Here is a 21,352-nt window from a genome sequence, read left to right as displayed (position 1 = left end):
TAAACAATCTACATAGGTGGAGCTTTAAATTTAGGCAAAAAATATGGAAAAAAGTCTTTGTCTCAAAACTTTGTCTCTAAAAACTTTTTATAACGAAAATGTGTCAACCTGCGCTGTAATGCCCCCTTATGGCTGACTGAATTGAGCAGTTTACCAAGTTTCGTGTATCTATGACTTAGGGTTTCTTCTGGCTGATTCGTATCAGGCGAGAACCAGATGCTGAGAACAACATGAGGACAGAATAACAGACAGCAGAGGATGTCAGCTGATGAAGAGAGAGAAAAAGAGCAGATGAAGACTCCAGCAGGATCATGGAGGAAGAAGAAACATGAGGAAGACAAACAGAAGAGCTGAGAAAACAGATCCCAGTACAAACTCCACAGATGAAGAACGTGTGAAGCTGTTCAGCTGCTAGTGAAGAAGAGTCCAAAGTGGAGACACTGCTGGAGCTTAAAGTCTACCAGATCTTACAGGAGCTCCAAAACTGTCATCAGTACAAGTGGATTCATTCACTGCTAGAGTGTCGTACTCAGAAGATCTGCACTGAGGATCCAGAGCTGTGTAGACATCATCAGCAGGTCTGGAATCAACAGTATGTTTGAGGGAAAGACAGAATGAAGCAGAGGAGGAGAAATGAAGACATTTGGTGTTTGTAGGAGTTCTTTCTGAATCTGAATGTCTGAGTGAACTGTGTTTCTGAAGAGACACTTACTGCAAGTGTGTGGTACACATCATCGGAGGACCTGGACATGGGGTGAAGAGCCGTGTACGTGTCGTTCTGAGCATTAGGGTCAGTGTTCTGGAGAGAGGAGGGTTTAGAGAACAGGAGCAGTTTGAACACATAACTAAATAAATTCACTCCTTCATTAAATCCATTCATCAGAATCTCCTCCTTTAACCACAGCCTGACATGTTTAATGCCTCACTTCAAGAAGCTCCAGCAGGAATGTTCACCAGTTTTATCCAGGATGTTACAGAACTAAACTCTGCTCAGTGTAAAGGACTGTTCTCAACTAAGACTATGGAGACGTTTCCCAGAAAACAAGTCGTAAACTATTTCTGAAAGTTTAGGAATTACAGTTTTCTCTCATTCTTCTGGTCTGTGATGTTCATGAAGTGTTGATGTGAGCGGAGGTACTGAGACTGAATCACAGTGCTGGAGAGTCCAAACTGCAGAGCTCTCAATCAGCACCTTGGACAGCCCTCTTACTTTACACCTGTGCTTCTCTACACACACGTCTTATCCAGTACTGCCATCTACAGGTGGAGATCTGTAATGACTCCAGCTGCTGGAGTTCCTCTACACTGCAGAGTGGAGTGTTTACCCTGCTCGAACCCACTGAATCAGCTCAACAGGTCAGAAACAAGCCCTTCAGGAGCTCAATCAGATCAGAAAACACTAAACTGTGCAGCTTCTCTCCAACAGCAGTCTTTAACAGCTTACCTGGTAGTCGTGTTCCTCCACCTTTCTCTTCTTGTTACAGTAGTAGGATCCACTCTGTACAGCACTGTAACTGTGTCCAGATCCTACAGGTAAGCCTCCACCTTCTTTAAACCAGGTGTAGTTCTGCACAGGTGGGTTTCCATCACTGCTGCAGGTCAGAGTCACTGAACTGCTCCAAGCTGATTCACTGATAGACACACAGACTTTCTTTGGAGCGTCTATGAAATATAATGATAGTAGAGCTTCTTTAAATACAGAGATGACGTCTCAGATTATGTCAGTTTCATCAATTCAACTCTAAATGAAGCAGAACAAGAACTAGAAAATAGAAAATATGAGAATATATGAGTGGACTGTGAGAGTTCCAGTGGTCTTAATGAAAGTCAGTAAGTTCCTCTTTAGTGGATATTAATGAATTACTCACACAGAACATCCAGAGTTACAGTATCAGAGGATTTCTCTCCATGTTCATTACTGGATCTTCACTTGTATCCTCCACTGTTCACAGAGCTGATCTTCTTCATTGTGAAGGTCTCTCCTGTTGCTACTAATGATGCTCCTTTAAACCAGGTATATTCCACAGGTGGGTTTCCATCACTGCTGCAGGTCAGAGTCACTGAGCTGCCCTCCACTATTTCACCAGAGGGACTGATGGACACTGAAACTCTCTTTGGAGAATCTAAAACATGTGACGATAGTAGAATGTCTTTAAATACAGAGGTGAGGTGTCAGAATTTAATTTCATAATTTAAACATTTGCTAGTTTGGACCATGCCGTCAGCTAATGATGATTTAGGAGGACACTGTCAGAAAGAGGGGAAACTCAGAGGACTTTAGGAATAAAGTCAGCCCCCACTTTGAGAATTGGAAGGAAGAGATGGAGTGGTGGATGTTTGGGAAAACTTAAGAAGATACAGATGGAGTTTATTGGATGTTAGATGGGGAGGAGGGGCTTCAGTCATGTTCAGAATTTAGTGATTTTATAACATGCCTGGTGACTGAGGCTGACAGAGAAAAGGAAACCTCTAAGAAGAATCCTTGAGAGGAACCAGGGCTCTGTAGGGGAACCCATTCTCCTCTGGTTGGCACCGGCTTGTGGAAAGCTACTTTGCGCTCATAAACACGTCAGAAATGGGAATATCTCATCTCTGCCATTCAGGACTGTTCTGAGTGCACTTCATGGCACATGTTTAGGGACGCTGCAACTGTTGGTGACACAGTTAACCTGGAGCAGTAAACAGCTTCAGAGACTGCTTACATCAGCAAGTGCATAGATGACAATGACTTGTACCCTGATGATCGAGACCCTTGTGTGTTGGTTGCCATGCACTGATATTCTCCACTATCTGCAGATCTGATGTTTGTGATGCTGTAGATCTGATTGGTCCATTTTTGCATAACTTCTTGATCCACCTTCTTAAACCAGGTGTATTTCTGCACAGGTGGGTTTCCATCACTGCTGCAGGTCAGAGTCACTGAACTGCCCTCCACTATTTCACCAGAGGGACTGATGGACACTGAAACTCTCTTTGGGCCATCTACAGGTAGAACGACACATTACTGAGATTCTTTTTGTTTGAATAAGAAAGCTACAAACACCCTTAAGAAGAACCCCATGTTTGTTTTTGTTTTTTTTCAAATATCCATCATTATCAGTTTGTTAAGTTAATTACAGTAAAATGCCCCATATTTTAGCTATTAGCTGGACCAGTGTGAGGTATATGGATTGGTGTGGTGCAGATAACACCACTACTTGCTAGTGAGCAACCACACCAGGTGGGAGACTGGGGTTCGGTTCCTGGTTTGGCTGACTATGCTGCGTTAGACCAATAAGACTCCTTGGGCAATATTCCTAACACTACATTGGCCCACCTCTGTAATATAAGTAACCTTTTAAGTAGCTCTTGATAAGAGCATCAGCTAAATGCTGCAAATGTAAAATGAATGAGTTTCAAAGTGCTCTGTAATTGTTTAAGGTACAATGAGTAGAAAGTAACCAGACATCGACTCTGAAATACTCTGAATTTTTCTGAATGCAAGTTCTAACCATTAAGCTGATAATAAAGACCAGGGGGTTGAAGCAGTGATTTTACAGTCTCAAGCCTGCCTCTCTTACCTTCATGCCACAGCTGATGTCTGTAATTTTGTGAAGTTCATTAGCTTGACTGTCTTGAAGCTACCTAAAATAATTACCCAGTACTTTGGAGTTGGTACCTCACACTGACCTGATTAATGCTCTGAAGTTCAGCTACTGAAACAGAAAGCTTTTGATTGATTTCATCAAACAGCTGAATATATAAGCAATCATTACTATATTAAATATGAACAGAGTTATCAACACCAGGAGATTAAAGAGGTTTACATGCTCTTATGACAGAGATCACTGATGATCCTGAAGCTGCATCAGCTTTAGGTTCAATTAGAGCACAGTCAGTTCAGCATGAACCCTCAGCTCTGTTTGTTTTTTGAGACTGAATGAATGAATCTGTACTTACATCTGACATTAAGAGTGACCTCAGGAGAGTGAAGCTCCTGACCCTCTACAGGACAGTGATACCTGCCTGCATCCTCCCTGCTGACCGACTGCAGGTGGAGTTGGTCAGTTCTGGAGGGTAAAGGAGTTCCATTTCTGTACCAGGTGAATGTTGGTCTGACAGTCAGATTGAGGCTCGGTTTACATGTGAGAGTGACTTTACCTCCTTCTATCACTCTCTCAGGAACCTCCACCTGGAGATCTGGAAGACAAAGAAGAGCAATCCTGAAAATTAGGATGAGGGTGATCTATGATCTCAGTGCTGGATAGTAATCCTAGATCAGATCTTTTACTCTGATATAGAGACACATTTTTATCAATGAATAAATAATTCTGTACTTACACAAGATATTAAGAGTGACCTCAGGAGAGTGAAGCTCCTGACCCTCTACAGCACAGTGATACCTGCCTGCATCCTCCCTGCTGACCGACTGCAGGTGGAGGTGGTCAGTTCTGGAGGATAAAGGAGTTCCATTTCTGTACCAGGTGAATGTTGGTCTGTCAGTCAGACTGCAGGAGGTTTTACATGTGAGAGTGACTTTACCTCCCTCTATCACTCTCTCAGGAACCTCCACCTGGAGATCTGCCAACAAGAGAAACCCACTTCTACTGCATCATCCTCACATTAGCTGAATGAATGGGTCAGAACTCACTGGTGTCTTAAAGAAGAAATCAAACTTAAAGAAGAATTTAAAGTAAACCTAAACCTAAACCCTGATCACTCAATTAAAATACTGACCTAGGATCAGATCCAGTCCTGTTTATGAAGATCTCACTCACAGAAACTGATCCTAGATCAGCTCTCTTACTCTGAAATGCTTTGTGGATTCTGGTTCTCCAGTTCTAAGCAGTGTTCTTCAGGTGTGGTTTGAAGGACTGATGTGATTATATTACAGAACTGCTGGAGGAATCCTGTTCACCAGTGAATGAAGTACAGTGTCTTATTTCTGCTGATGGAGCTGACCTGTGACTGAAAGATCTACTCCATCTTTACCCTGAAACTTTGCTCCTTTATCTGTTAGAAATCTGAAGTAGTATTTCCTCTGGTCATTTTCTCTCATATCTCTCAGTCTGAGATTGCAGTCATGCTTTTCTCCAAGATACTGAACCCTGCCTCTGTACTCTGGATCTTCTAACAGATCAGGAGGTTCTCCATCTGTAACCAGATCTTTACTCCAGAAAGCTTTTTTGACTGAGTGACCTTTTGGATATGTGTAAATGCAGTCCATGTTCACTGTAGACCCTTTTAGAGCACAGATAGATGTAGGCTTGTATATCACACCCCAATCCTGAGCAACAGCTCCTGCAACACAGAATCCAGAAGTGTGTAAATGGAGACTCTGTGGGTCTCAGTCAGTAAAGCTGCTGCAGAAAGTCTCACTTCAGCTCATTTCTAAGGCTGTTCATTTCAGCTGAGTTTGGAATAATCAGCTGCAATAAGCTGAGCTCGTTTGGAGCTAAAAGCACAAAGTAGGGTGGAGGAGGAGCTGCAGAGGAGAAGAAACACACTGCAGAAAACTGTTTACCTTGAAACACACACACACACAAACACACACACACACAATAATAATAATAATAATAATAATAATAATACAGTTCGGATCACATGATGCTGAGAAGAGACAGCTCTGACTGACCTGAGATGAAGATCATAAACAGCAGAGGAACAGTCAGAGACATCCTGAGTGACATCATCAGCACAGCCTGTATGAACATATACCACACAATACTGTTTATTTACATCATTAATATTTCACAGCTCATTAATATCTCTAAATCTGTCCAATCACAAGCTTTCAGTTTAAACAGTCATGTGAGAAAATGAGGAGACCCCTTTCTGAAAACCTCTGGAGATCTGATCTTCATGTGATCAACACTGAGAGATGGAGGTAATCTAACTAAATTCTTAACGCACCTGAATAGCTCATAGCAACAACATGGAACAGCATAGTAACCACTTGGCAACAATATAGCAACTATCTTGGATTAGATTACTTCTGTTGTGGTCATCTCTCATTTAATACAACACAGTGAGAGCTGTAAGAGAGGATGGGAGCTTTTACAGGCTTCATATTTGGTCATGTGATGCAGTTTATGTTATTGGGCAGAGAGAGTGAGGGGGTGGGGCTACACACTAGAGACTGACGGAGTGTCAGAAACACAGTCCCAGACTCCGCCCCCTGCTCCAGCCATGTACACGCCTTCCAGACGGACAAGATCTGCATGCGTAAATGTCTACCTCTCCGTCCCTGCTACAAGGGCCTAGGGTTATGGGTTCAATCATCACTCTAGCCATATCATTAAAACCACTGAAAGGTGAAGTGAACAACATTGATGATCTGGTTCTAAAGGCTCCTGTCAATGGGTGGATATATCAGACAGCAATTGAACAGTCAGGTCTTGAAGGTGATGATGGGGTTAAAAGCAGGAAAGATGGAAGAGCGTTAGAATCTGAGACAACCATGGCTAGAAAACTGGGTCAGAACAGGCAGGTCTTGTGGGGTGTACCACGTATTGCAGTGGTTAGTACCTATGAAAAGTCCTCCAAGAGAGAAAAAACTGTGAATCGGCGACAGGATCGGGGCACCCAAAGCTCATTGATGCTCATGGAGGCCCCACCTCACAACTTAGATGAGTTTAAGGATCTGCTGCTTGGTGCCAGATATCACAGAACACCTTCAGAGGTCTTGTGGAGTTCAAGCACAGACAGGCCAGAGCTGTTTTGGTGGCATTAGGAGGCCTACACAGTATTAGACAGGTGGTTTTAATGTAATGGCTGATTGGAATATTTCTCAACATTCATCCTGAAGACTATTTCTTTTCCTTACAAGTGACTTTTCATCATATTTTAATGATCATTAGATGACATATTTATTCTGATGAATATTTTTCTCTGTTTAATGAAAGGGTTCAGAAAATTTACAGTAGAAATCTCCTCTAGAGACCAACAGTCCAACTCCACTTGTTCAGCGAGTTAATTTCTCCACTCATTAACTCTAAATTCATCACTCTTCACTAATTCTAAAAGCACTGAGAGTGTTCTCCTACCTTCATTGAGCGACGCTCATCTCCTGAACCCAGAGAACGAATGCAGAGAACTGGAGGAGCTTCATCAGTTTAAACAGACTAAAGGGATGTGGTTAAGATGCCGTCATAAGGTATCGTCCGTGTACAAAGCATACATTAAAACATATATAAAACAATAAAAATAATGAAAATAAAGAGAAGAATGTTTACTAGTCTTCAGATATTTAAAGATAATCAGCTGTAAAAAAGAGTATAATGTAATAATATACTGTACTTATATACTTACAGTGTATATGTATAAGAATGTATAATATACAGCATATTATGTACACTATATTATTTACCATTTAATACAAAATAAAACAAATAAAAATGATATTTCCACAAGTTATATTTAAATAATAATAAAAAAAATAAAAATAAAAATAAAAAAAAAATAATAATAATAATAATATATTTCTATACCCAAGGTCACTGTACAAAAAGAAAACAGTAGGGAATGATAACAGTAATACTAAAATAAAGGAATATAAAAACATATAAGAGGGAGATAAGAGGGACAAAAGAGAGCAAATATATCCATAAAGTTTAACAGACAACTGTTTCTTTTAAAAATTAGTATGGTTATGTTAATATTGTATAAAATAATTGTATATTGTACATTAAAAAAACTAATATATAGAAAATGAGAAATATATACAGTTATGTGCATGTTTCATTTAAACACACACTGATACCTTTAATAATATAAAACATACAAAATCAATATTATAGATTTTTAATAGAAATGGTTTCTGATTTGTGAATCATTTATTGTCTGTAACTGATGATCGTTTGAATCAATATTAATGTGAATGAAAGACAGTAGAGAAAGAACATTTCCAAAGCAGACTCTAAAAGCTGAACGCTGCTCTTAAAGCTTCTAAATTTCTCTTTCTTTAGTTCACTTTTCATCCCGATGTTCTACCCAGTACATCACTGCTAACCCCGGCAGTCAGTTTCCTTTCTGACTGTAAGTGTTTTACAGTGTGGACTCCACATGCTGGACTCGGAGGCTTCTCAGATGGGGTGGGGCTTACTGAAAGGTCTGCACACTTGGACTCCCAGGCATGGATTTGAGCTGCTGATCTCCAACAAGTTGTTTTAATCTGAATTAAGAAGCAGCTGCAGAAACTTTGCTGAATTTGAAGTAAGTCCAGATCTCTGACTGTTAAACTGATCTCAGATCTGCACTAAAGTACTTTAATCATTTCAGTACCAGTGAACACCTCACTCAGTTACAACCAGTACAGCATCACTCCACTCCCCTCTTCTCACACTCTGTTGGGTGGATCTGATCAGTCTGAGTGGTTTCCATGGTGACAGTCAGTGTTGGGCTTTATTTAGAGAGAAAGGATGATGCCTGCAGTCAGTCAGAGTTTATCATTGGTCATATCTGTTGAGAAGTGCTCTATGAACAAAGTCTGTGCTTAATTTCATATGAACTGATCTATTGGGGTCAAGATGGTCACTGAGGTCTGTTCAGATTGACCTTTTGACCTTTGTATAATAAGCTGTAGTCTGTGCATAAAGAAGTCAAATGCCAGACAAGGAGTCCAATTTCTGACATTATATGTAATAGCAGAGTTATTCAGGTCAGAGAACTGAGTCAAACGCTGTTTATCTATAGACTTCACAATATCAGCATAATAAGAATTACAGTGATAGTATGTAGCGCCCCCTTATGGCCAGTCTGAACCAGAATTTACACACCTGATCAGAGTCTCAACTTATTCATGTGTTTATAATTTTGTGATGATCAGACCAACTGCCTGTAAGGTAAGTGCTTACCAAGCACCAACACCAAGACTGCAATGGTTAATTGATAGCCATTGATAGCCAGGTTAATTGATAGGGAGACCATGTTGAGTAAAAATGAATTTGATAATTATGTAATTTTAGAGACCACAGATTATTTTAAGGCCAATTAAACAAAATCCAAGGACTAGTTTAGAAAGTTTTTTCAAAGAGTTAACAATTGGACTATTTAACATTTATAATAACAAAGTTACTTTTTTGTTATTTGTTTCCTCCTTATTTATTCAACTTAATGATCATTGATCCATGTTAAGACTTGTGAATTCTTACTGAAAGTTGATTGGTCAGAAATTTACATGTTTTGCCCTTTTTTTTGCTCAATGCATGCAAAGATTAATTTTAATATACAGAAGCTGAGAGATATATAGCATTTACAGCACCTCTAACGAGAGCAGTAGTTTGCAAACATAGGTGGAGATTATGCAAATTAGCTAAAATGCATAAGTAGGTGAATATTTCCAGTCCAAATTGATTTAATGAATCATGAAAAATGTATGATTTATAAGGCAAAACGTATCAACCTGTGCTGTAGCGCCCCCTTACGGCTGGAGGTTGAGTGTCTGAGTAGATGTATGATTTACTATTAGTTTACCAAGTATACACACATGGACAAAATTGTTAGTACCCTCGATTAATGAAAGAAAAACCCACAATGGTCACAGAAATAATTAGAATCTGACAAAAGTAATAATAAATAAAAATTCTATTAAAATGAACAAATGAAAATCCGACATTAATTTTGAACCATTGCTTCAACAGAATTATTTAAAAAAGTAAACTCAATAAACAGGCCTGGACAAAAATGATGGCACCCCTGAAAATAATGTGACCAAAAGGACATGTTAAATCAAGGTGTGTCCACTAATAAGCTTCACCGGTGTCTGCAATCTTGTAATCAGTCAGAGGGCCTATGTATAGGGCTACAGGTAGTCTCTGTGCCGTTTGGTGACATGGTGTGTACCACACTCAACATGGACCAGAGGAAGTGAAGGAAAGAGTTGTCTCAGGAGATCAGAAAGAAAATTATAGACAAGCATGTTAAAGGTAAATGATAAGACCATCTCCAAGCAGCTTGATGTTCCTGTGACTACAGCTGCATATATTATTCAGAAATTTAAGTTCCATGGGACTGTAGCCAACCTCCCTGGACGTGGCCGCAGGAGGAAAATTGATGACAAATCAAAGAGACGGATAATATGAATGGTAACAAAAGAGCCCAGAAAAACTTCTAAAGAGATTAAAGGTGAACGTCAAGCTCAAGGAACATCAGTGTCAGATCACACCATCCTTCGTTGTTTGAGCTAAAGTGGACTTCATGGGAGACGACCAAGGAGGACACCATTATTGAAAACAAATCATAAAAAAGCCAGACTGGAATTTGCCAAACTACATGTCATGAGCCCCACAGCTGCTGGGAGAATGTCCTATGGACAGATGAGACAAAAATGGAACTTTTTACCAAGGCACATCAGCTCTATGTTCACAGATGGAAAAATGAAGTATATCAAGAAAAGAACACTGTCCCTACTGTGAAACATGGAAAAGGCTCTGTTATATTCTGGGGCTGCTTTGCTGCATCTGGCACAGGGTGTCTGGAATCTGGGCAGAGTACAATGAAATCTCAAGACTATCAAGGGATTCTAGAAAGAAATGTGCTGCCCAGTGCCAGAAAGCTTGGTCTCAGTCGCAGGTCATGGGTCTTGCAACAGAATAAAGACCCAAAACACAGTTAAAAACACCCAAGAATGGCTAAGAGGAAAACATTGAACTATTCTGAAGTGGCCTTCTATGAGCCCTGACCTAAATCCTATTGAGCATCTTTGGAAGGAGCTGAAACATGCCGTCTGGAAAAGGCATCCTTCAAACCTGTGACCATTCAAAAATTCTGTGACCATTGTGGATTTTTCTTACATTAACCGAGGGGTATCAACAATTGCAACAATTGCGAGGGGTACCACAGGTAAAAACATGTGTGTATTTACCCAGCGTAAACCAGAAAAGACGGAAAAATAAGAAAAACCCTGACTATGATCACAGTACAATCATAACAGTAGTAGTGATAATTAAAAAGGTAACTTTAGTCACTCAAAGACATTTTCAGAAGCTCAGAACAGCATGAGGACAAAATAACAGACAGCAGAGGACTTCAGCTGATAGAGAGAGAAGAAGAGCTGAAAAAGCAGATGAAGACTCCAGCTGGATCATGGAGGAAGAAGAAACATGAGGAAGACAAACAGAAGAGCTGAGAAAACAGATCCCAGTACAAACTCCACAGATGAAGAACGTGTGAAGCTGTTCAGCTGCTAGTGAAGGAGAGTCCAAAGTGGAGACACTGCTGGAGCTTAAAGTCTACCAGATCTTCCAGGAGCTCCAAAACAGTCATCAGTACAAGTGGATTCACTCACTGCTAGAGTGTCGTACTCAGGAGATCTGCACTGAGGATCCAGAGCTGTGTAGACATCATCAGCAGGTCTGGAATCAACAGTCTGTTTGAGGGAAAGACAGAATGAAGCAGAGGAGGAGAAATGAAGACATTTGGTGTTTGTAGGAGTTCTTTCTGAATCTGAATGTCTGAGTGAACTGTGTTTCTGAAGAGACACTTACTGCAAGTGTGTGGTACACATCATCAGAGGACCTGGACATGGGGTGAAGAGCTGTGTACATGTCGTCCTGTGCATTAGGGTCAGTGTTCTGGAGAGAGGAGGGTTAGAGAACAAGAGCAGTTTGAACACAGAACTAAATAAATTCACTCCTTCATTAAATCCATTCATCAGAATCTCCCCTTCTTTAACCACAGCCTGACATGTTTGATGCCTCACTTCAAGAAGCTCCAGCAGGAATGTTCACCAGTTTTATCCAGGATGTTACAGAACTAAACACTGCTCAGTGTAAAGGACTGTTCTCAACTAAGACTATGGAGACGTTTCCCAGAAAACACATCAGAGTGAAGACGTTGAGTTGGTTGTTGACTCGTAAACTATTTCTGAAAGTTTAAGAATCAGTTTTCTCTCATTCTTCTGGTCTGTGATGTTCATGAAGTGTTGTTGTGAGCAGAGGTGCTGAGACTGAATCACAGTGCTGGAGAGTCCAAACTGCAGAGCTCTCAGTCAGCACCTTGGACAACACTCTTACTCTACACCTGTGCTTCTCTACACACACGTCTTATCCAGCACAGCCATCTACAGGTGGAGATCTGTAATGACTCCAGCTGCTGGAGTTCCTCTACACTGCAGAGTGGAGTGTTTACCCTGCTCGAACCCACTGAATCAGCTCAACAGGTCAGAAACAAGCCCTTCAGGAGCTCAATCAGATCAGAAAACACTAAACTGTGCAGCTTCTCTCCAACAGCAGTCTTTAACAGCTCACCTGGTAGTCGAGTTCCTCCACCTTTCTCTTCTTCTTCTTGTTCCTGCTTTCAGAGAAGAGTCAGTGTTTTATCAGCATGATTTATTATTGATCAGTCATTACCTTACTATGAACGTTAGTCCTGCTCTGTCTCATGTTCTGCTTAATCTCATGTTTTATTATTAGCTTTAATAGAAAGTTGATTAAACTGAAAACATCTGATTTGATTCAAAATAAGGTAAAATAATCTGCATTAATGTTCATTTTTAAATCACTTGTTTCAGCTTGTTGATCGTCTAATCTTCATACTCTTACCTTACACACACAATAACACCAATGACCAACAAACAGCCAGCAGACACTCCAACACCTGCATACAGACCAATACTCTTGACCCCTGTGTGCAGATAACAGACAAACTCAGTTAGAAATGATGCTAATTTTTATAAATATTAATGAGAGATATTCAACTTAATGTATCTTTTCCCACCATTAACACCTTCTAGAGTGACCGGCACTGCAGATGCTGTCTGAGAGCCGTATGTATTCTGAGCTACACAGTAGTAGGATCCACTCTGTACACCTCTGTAACTGTGTCCAGATCCTACAGGTGAGCCTCCACCTTCTTTAAACCAGGTGTAGTTCTGCACAGGTGGGTTTCCATCACTGCTGCAGGTCAGAGTCACTGAACTGCTCCAAGCTGATTCACTGATGGACACCCAGACTTTCTTTGGAGCGTCTATGAAATATAATGATAGAAGAGCTTCTTTAAATACAGAGATGACGTCTCAGATTATGTCAGTTTCATCATTTCAACTCTAAATGAAGCAGAACAAGAACTTGCATAGAACAGTTAATGACTTGTACTCTGATGATCGAGACCCTTGTGTGTTGGTTGCCATGCACTGATATTCTCCACTATCTGCAGATCTGATGTTTGTGATGCTGTAGATCTGATTGGTCCATTTCTGCAGAACTTCTTTATCCACCTTCTTAAACCAGGTGTATTTCTGCACAGGTGGGTTTCCATCACTGCTGCAGGTCAGAGTCACTGAACTGCCCTCCACTATTTCACCAGAGGGACTGATGGACACTGAGACTCCCTTTGGAGGATCTAGAAAATAGAAAATATGAGAATATATGAGTGGACTGTGAGAGTTCCAGTGATCTTAATGAAAGTCAGTAAGTTCCTCATTAGTGGATATTAATGAATTACTCACACAGAACATTCAGAGTTACAGTATCAGAGGATTTCTCTCCAAGTTCATTACTGGATCTACACTTGTATCCTCCACTGTTCACAGAGCTGATCTTCTTCATTGTGAAGGTCTCTCCTGTTGCTACTAATGATGTTCCTTTAAACCAGGTATATTGCACAGGTGGGTTTCCATTACTACTGCAGGTCAGAGTCACTGAACTGCCCTCCACTATTTCACCAGAGGGACTGATGGACACTGAAACTCTCTTTGGAGGATCTAAATATCAGAGAACAAAATAACTATCACTGGAAATTACATCTTTTAAGAGGAGGACGTTACAGTGTTCTGAGCTTTCTGCCGTTCACCCTGCTGTCTTAAGACTGTGCAGCAAAACACAGCTCAAACCACATCATAAAGTTCACCAATGACACAACAGTGCTGGGTCAACATACAGAGAGGAGGTGCAGCGGCTGACAGACTGGTGTAAATTCAACAACCTTCACCTGAATGCAGACAAGACCAAGAAAATGGTTGTTTTCTTCAGGAGAGCACAACACGACCACTCTCAGCTCTACATCAGCGGGTCCACTATAAAGATCATCAAGAGCACCACGTTCCTTGGTCTCCACTTAGCAGAGAACCTCACCTGGACCCTGAACACCAGCTCTACAGCCAAGAAAGCCCAGCAGCATCTCTATTTCCTTCGGAAGCTCAGAAAGGCCCATCTCCGTCCACCCATCCTCACCATCTTTTACAGAGGCACCATGGAGAGCAACCTGAGCAGCTGCATCACTGCCTGGTTTGGGCACTACACTGCCTCTGACCACAAGACCCTCCTACAAATAATGAAAACAGCTGAGAGGATCATTGGAGTCTCACTCCCATCCACCATGGACATTTGCACCAAAGCAACCAGCATTGTGGATGACCCCACCCACCCTTCACACAAACTTCTTCCTCCTGCCATCAGGAAGAAGGTACCACAGCTTCCGGTCCAACGCGACAAGACTCTGCAACAGCTTTTTCCCACAAGCCATCAGACTTCTCAACTCCAGAGACAGTTAAACTGATTTACACTGAGGGTCTTGGATTATGTTGACAGTTTGTAGGGTATTCCTGAGTGGAACTGTGTACTGAGTACTGTGCTGAGCTTAGTGGAACTGTGAAAACTTTGTCACAGATACGTGAACAAGGTGGAGTTCATAGGATGTTAAATTTGGAGGAGGAGCTTCAGACTGATTATAAACAAAGAAGCAAAACAAGAACTTACATAGAACAGTTAATGACTTGTACTCTGATGATCGAGACCCTTGTGTGTTGGCTGCCATGCACTGATATTCTCCACTATCTGCAGATCTGATGTTTGTGATGCTGTAGATCTGATTGGTCCATTTCTGCAGAACTTCTTTATCCGCCTTCTTAAACCAGGTGTATTTCTGCACAGGTGGGTTTCCATCACTGCTGCAGGTCAGAGTTACTGAACTACCCTCCACTATTTCACCAGAGGGACTGATGGACACTGATACTCTCTGTGGAGGATCTAGAAAATAGAAAATATGAGAATATATGAGTGGACTGTGAGAGTTCCAGTGATCTTAATGAAAGTCAGTAAGTTCCTCATTAGTGGACATTAATGAATTACTCACACAGAACATTCAGAGTTACAGTATCAGAGGATTTCTCTCCATGTTCATTACTGGATCTACACTTGTATCCTCCACTGTTCACAGAGCTGATCTTCTTCATTGTGAAGGTCTCTCCTGTTGCTACTAATGATGCTCCTTTAAACCAGGTATATTTCTGCACAGGTGGGTTTCCATCACTGCTGCAGGTCAGAGTCACTGAACTGCCCTCCACTATTTCAACAGAGGGACTGATGGACACTGAGACTCTCTTTGGAGGATCTAAAACATATAATGATAGTAGAACGTCTTTAAATACAGAAGTGAACTGTCTGAGTTTAATTTCACAATTTAAACATTTGCTAGTTTGGATCATGTCATCAGCTTATGATGATTTAGGAGGACACTGTCAGAAAGAGGGGAAACTCAGAGGACCTTTAAGAATAAAGTCAGCCCCCACTTTGAGAATTGGAAGGAAGAGATGGAGTGGTGGATGTTTGGGAAGACTTAAGAAGATACAGATGGAGTTTATTGGATGATAGGTGGGGAGGAGGGGCTTCAGTCATGTTCAGAATTCAGTGATTTTATAACATGCCTGGTGACTGAGGCTGACAGAGACAAGGAAAACTCTTAGAAGAAACTTTGAGAGGAACCAGGGCTCTGTAGGGGAACCCATTCTCCTCTGGTTGGCACCGGCTTGTGGAAAGTTACTTTGGGCTCATGAACACATCAGATATGGGAATCTCATCTCTGCCATTCAGGACTGTTCTGAGTGCACTTCATGGCACATGTTTATGGACGCTGCAACTGTTGGTGACACAGTTAACCTGGATCAGTAAACAGCTTCAGTGACTGCTTACATCAGCAAGTGCATTGATGACATTACTGTTCCCAGGACCATCATCCTTTGTCCAATCAGAAGCCGTGGAGAGTAAACACAACCACTCTCCGCTTAACATTGACGGATCGGGAAGAAGGTACCACAGTTTCCAGTCCAACGGAAAAGACTCTGCAACAGTTTTCTCCCACAAGCCATCAAACTTCTCAACTCCAGAGGCAGTTAATCTGATTTAAACTGAGGGTCCTGGATTATACCTGTTTGAACCTAAGTGGTCCAGGAGTAAAACAGATAGTGAAGGAGAGGTGTATTAGATGATGAGACTTGACTGAGTTGGAAAGCGATGTGATAGACTACTCAAATAAATGCAGAGGGTTGCAGTTGAAGTATTGAGGTCAAATAGGTAAGAAGGTTGTTGAGTAAACAGTTCAACTGAATTATGATCATGCTGTGTTGCTAGTGAAAATAGGAATGGGATAATTTTAAAGGGGAGATGATTAGGGAAGAGTGAAGAAGTGAATTAAATGGAATGGAGTGAATCAGCTGAACTGAATTCAGCTAAGTAGAGTTGAAGTAAGATTAGCTGAATTGAATTCAAGTAAAATAAAGTGACGGAGTAGAACCAAGCTGTGCCGAGCTGACTTGAGCTGGGTTGAGTACAGCTGCATAGAGCTGATCTGAGTGGAACTATGCAGACTTTGTCATTGAGACATCAAGGTAGACATAGAGTTTATAGGATGTTAAATTGGGAGGAGGAGCTTCAGACTGTTTATAAACAAAGAAGCAGAAAAAGAACTTACATAGAACAGTTAATGACTTGTACTCTGATGATCGAGACCCTTGTGTGTTGGCTGCCATGCACTGATATTCTCCACTATCTGCAGATCTGATGTTTGTGATGCTGTAGATCTGATTGGTCCATTTCTGCACAACTTCTTTATCCACCTTCTTAAACCAGGTGTATTTCTGCACAGGTGGGTTTCCATCACTGCTGCAGGTCAGAGTCACTGAACTGCCCTCCACAATTTCACCAGAGGGACTGATGGACACTGAGACTCTCTTTGGAGAATCTAGAAAATAGAAAATATGAGAATATATGAGTGGACTGTGAGAGTTCAAGTGATCTTAATGAAAGTCAGTAAGTTCCTCTTTAGTGGATATTAATGAATTACTCACACAGAACATTCAGAGTTACAGTATCAGAGGATTTCTCTCCAAGTTCATTACTGGATCTACACTTGTATCCTCCACTGTTCACAGAGCTGATCTTCTTCATTGTGAAGGTCTCTCCTGTTGCTACTAATGATGCTCCTTTAAACCAGGTATATTTCTGCACAGGTGGGTTTCCATCACTGCTGCAGGTCAGAGTCACTGAACTGCCCTCCACTATTTCACCAGAGGGACTGATGGACACTGAGACTCTCTTTGGAGGATCTAAAACATATAATGATAGTAGAACATCTTTAAATACAGAAGTGAACTGTCTGAGTTTAATTTCACAATTTAAACATTTGCTAGTTTGGACCATGTCATCAGCTTATGATGATTTAGGAGGACACTGTCAGAGAGAGCGGAAACTTAGAGGACCTCTAAGAATAAAGTCAGCCCCCACTTTGAGAATTGGAAGGAAGAGATGGAGTGGTGGATGTTTGGGAATACTTAAGAAGATACAGATGGAGTTTATTGGATGATAGGTGGGGAGGAGGGGCTTCAGTCATGTTCAGAATTCAGTGATTTTATAACATGCCTGGTGACTGAGGCTGACAGAGACAAGGAAAACTCTTAGAAGAAACTTTGAGAGGAACCAGGGCTCTGTAGGGGAACCCATTCTCCTCTGGTTGGCACCGGCTTGTGGAAAGTTACTTTGGGCTCATGAACACATCAGATATGGGAATCTCATCTTTGCCATTCAGGACTGTTCTGAGTGCACTTCATGGCACATGTTTATGGACGCTGCAACTGTTGGTGACACAGTTAACCTGGAGCAGTAAACAGCTTCAGTGACTGCTAACATCAGCAAGTGCATTGATGACATTACTGTTCCCAGGACCATCATCCTTTGTCCAATCAGAAGCCGTGGAGAGTAAACACAACCACTCTCCGCTTAACATCGACGGATCGGGAAGAAGGTACCACAGTTTCCGGTCCAACGGGACAAGACTCTGCAACAGTTTTCTCCCACAAGCCATCAAACTTCTCAACTCCAGAGGCAGTTAATCTGATTTAAACTGAGGGTCCTGGATTATACCTGTTTGAACCTAAGTGGTCCAGGAGTAAAACATCTAGTGAAGGAGAGGTGTATTAGATGATGAGACTTGACTGAGTTGGAAAGCGATGTGATAGACTACTCAAATAAATGCAGAGGGTTGCAGTTGAAGTATTGAGGTCAAATAGGTAAGAAGGTTGTTGAGTAAACAGTTCAACTGATTTATGATCACGCTGTGTTGCTAGTGAAAATAGGAATGGGATAATTTTACAGGGGAGATGATTAGGGAAGAGTGAAGAAGTGAATTAAATGGAATGGAGTGAATCAGCTGAACTGAATTCAACTAAGTAGAGTTGAAGTAAGATTAGCTGAATTGAATTCAAGTAAAATAAAGTGACGGAGTAGAACCAAGCTGTGCCGAGTTGACTTGAGCTGGGTTGAGTACAGCTGCATAGAGCTGATCTGAGTGGAACTATGCAGACTTTGTCATTGAGACATCAATAAGGGAGGCATAGAGTTTATAGGATGTTAAATTGGGAGGAGGAGCTTCAGACTGTTTATAAACAAAGAAGCAGAAAAAGAACTTACATAGAACAGTTAATGACTTGTACTCTGATGATCGAGACCCTTGTGTGTTGGCTGCCATGCACTGATATTCTCCACTATCTGCAGATCTGATGTTTGTGATGCTGTAGATCTGATTGGTCCATTTCTGCACAACGTCTTTATCCACCTTCTTAAACCAGGTGTATTTCTGCACAGGTGGGTTTCCATCACTGCTGCAGGTCAGAGTCACTGAACTGCCCTCCACTATTTCACCAGAGGGACTGATGGACACTGAGACTCTCTTTGGAGAATCTAGAAAATAGAAAATATGAGAATATATGAGTGGACTGTGAGAGTTCCAGTGATCTTAATGAAAGTCAGTAAGTTCCTCTTTAGTGGATATTAATGAATTACTCACACAGAACATTCAGAGTTACAGTATCAGAGGATTTCTCTCCAAGTTCATTACTGGATCTACACTTGTATCCTCCACTGTTCACAGAGCTGATCTTCTTCATTGTGAAGGTCTCTCCTGTTGCTACTAATGATGTTCCTTTAACCCAGGTATATTCCACAGGTGGGTTTCCATCACTGCTGCAGGTCAGAGTCACTGAACTGCCCTCCACTATTTCACCAGAGGGACTGACGGACACTGAGACTCTCTTTGGAGAATCTAGAAAATAGAAAATATGAGAATATATGAGTGGACTGTGAGAGTTCCAGTGATCTTAATGAAAGTCAGTAAGTTCCTCTTTAGTGGATATTAATGAATTACTCACACAGAACATTCAGAGTTACAGTATCAGAGGATTTCTCTCCAAGTTCATTACTGGATCTACACTTGTATCCTCCACTGTTCACAGAGCTGATCTTCTTCATTGTGAAGGTCTCTCCTGTTGCTACTAATGATGTTCCTTTAACCCAGGTATATTCCACAGGTGGGTTTCCATCACTGCTGCAGGTCAGAGTCACTGAACTGCCCTCCACTATTTCACCAGAGGGACTGATGGACACTGAAACTCTCTTTGGGTCATCTACAGGTAGAACGACACATTACTGAGATTCTTTTTGTTTGAATAAGAAAGCTACAAACACCCTTAAGAAGAATGTTTGTTTGTTTTTTTTTTCAAATATCCATCATTATCAGTTTGTTAAGTTAATTACAGTAAAATGCCCCATATTTTAGCTATTAGCTGGACCAGTGTGAGGTATATGGATTGGTGTGGTGCAGATAACACCACTACTTGCTAGTGAGCAACCACACCAGGTGGGAGACTGGGGTTCGGTTCCTGGTTTGGCCCACCTCTGTAATATAACCTGTAAAGTAACCTTTTAAGTAGCTCTGGATAAGAGCATCAGCTAAATGCTGCAAATGTAAAATGAATGAGTTTCAAAGTGCTCTGTAATTGTTTAAGGTACAATGAGTAGAAAGTAACCAGACATCGACTCTGAAATTTTCTGAATGCAAGTTCTAACCATTAAGCTGATAATAAAGACCAGCATCCCAGCTTCCTGCAGGTCCAGGAGATTGAAGCAGTGATATTACAGTCTCAAGCCTGCCTCTCTTACCTTCATGCCACAGCTGATGTCTGTAATTTTGTGAAGTTCATTAGCTTGACTGTCTTGGAGCTACCTAAAATAATTACCCAGTACTTTGGCGTTGGTACCTCACACTGACCTGATTAATGCTCTGAAGTTCAGCTACTGAAACAGAAAGCTTTTGATTGATTTCATCAAACAGCTGAACATATAAGCAATTATTACTATATTAAATATGAACACCAGGAGTTATCAACACCAGGAGACTAAAGAGGTTTACATGCTCTTATGACAGAGATCACTGATGATCCTGAAGCTGCATCAGCTTTTGGTTCAAGTAGAGCACAATCAGTTCAGCATGAACCCTCAGCTCTGTTTGTTTTCTGAGACTGAATGAATGAATCTGTACTTACATCTGACATTAAGAGTGACCTCAGAAGAGTGAAGCTTCAGATCCTCTACAGCACAGTGATACCTGCCTGTATCCTCCCTGCTGACCGACTGCAGGTGGAGTTGGTCAGTTCTGGAGGGTAAAGGAGCTCCATTTCTGTACCAGGTGAATGTTGGTCTGACAGTCAGAGTGAGGCTCGGTTTACATGTGAGAGTGACTTCACCTCCCTCCATCACTCTCTCAGGAACCTCCACCTGGAGATCTGGAAGACAAAGAAGAGCAATCCTGAAAATTAGGATGAGGGTGACCTATGATATCAGTGCTGGATAGTAATCCTAGATCAGCACTTTTACTCTGATATAGAGACACGTTTTTATCAATGAATAAATAATTCTGTACTTACACAAGACATTAAGAGTGACCTCAGGAGAGTGAAGCTGCTGACCCTCTACAGCACAGTGATACCTGCCTGCATCCTCCCTGCTGACCGACTGCAGGTGGAGTTGGTCAGTTCTGGAGGATAAAGAAGCTCCATTTCTGTACCAGGTGAATGTTGGTCTGTCAGTCAGACTGCAGGTGGTTTTACATGTGAGAGTGACTTCACCTCCCTCTATCACTCTCTCAGGAACCTCCACCTGGAGATCTGCCAACAAGAGAAACCCACTTCTACTGCATCATCCTCACATTAGCTGAATGAATGGGTCAGAACTCACTGGTGTCTTAAAGAAGAAATCAAACTTAAAGAAGAATTTAAAGTAAACAAAGCATTTCAGAGTAAGAGAGCTGATCTAGGTTCAGTTTCTGT

The 21,352-nt window shown here is 41.3% G+C and overlaps 1 protein-coding gene across 1 annotated transcript; it reads right to left on the bottom strand.

Annotated features, from left to right (window-relative positions):
* Positions 1 to 201: 201 nt before the first annotated feature.
* On the bottom strand, positions 202 to 19,496 carry LOC140535543 (sialoadhesin-like). The gene is given in 20 exon segments (XM_072656943.1): positions 202 to 219; positions 713 to 799; positions 1,445 to 1,662; positions 1,869 to 2,123; positions 2,764 to 2,982; positions 3,940 to 4,179; positions 4,321 to 4,560; positions 5,615 to 5,681; positions 11,267 to 11,347; positions 11,466 to 11,552; positions 12,815 to 12,945; positions 13,051 to 13,320; positions 13,427 to 13,681; positions 14,676 to 14,945; positions 15,052 to 15,309; positions 16,666 to 16,935; positions 17,042 to 17,299; positions 18,660 to 18,929; positions 19,036 to 19,290; positions 19,397 to 19,496. Coding segments are annotated over 20 exon segments (3,849 nt in total).
* Between the last annotated feature and the right edge of the window lie 1,856 nt (positions 19,497 to 21,352).

This window comes from Salminus brasiliensis, chromosome 15, assembly GCF_030463535.1.
Source record: "Salminus brasiliensis chromosome 15, fSalBra1.hap2, whole genome shotgun sequence".
Taxonomy (NCBI): Eukaryota; Metazoa; Chordata; class Actinopteri; order Characiformes; family Bryconidae; genus Salminus; species Salminus brasiliensis.
Note: the sequence above shows the minus strand (reverse complement) of the source record. Positions and strands in the feature narration are given on the sequence as shown.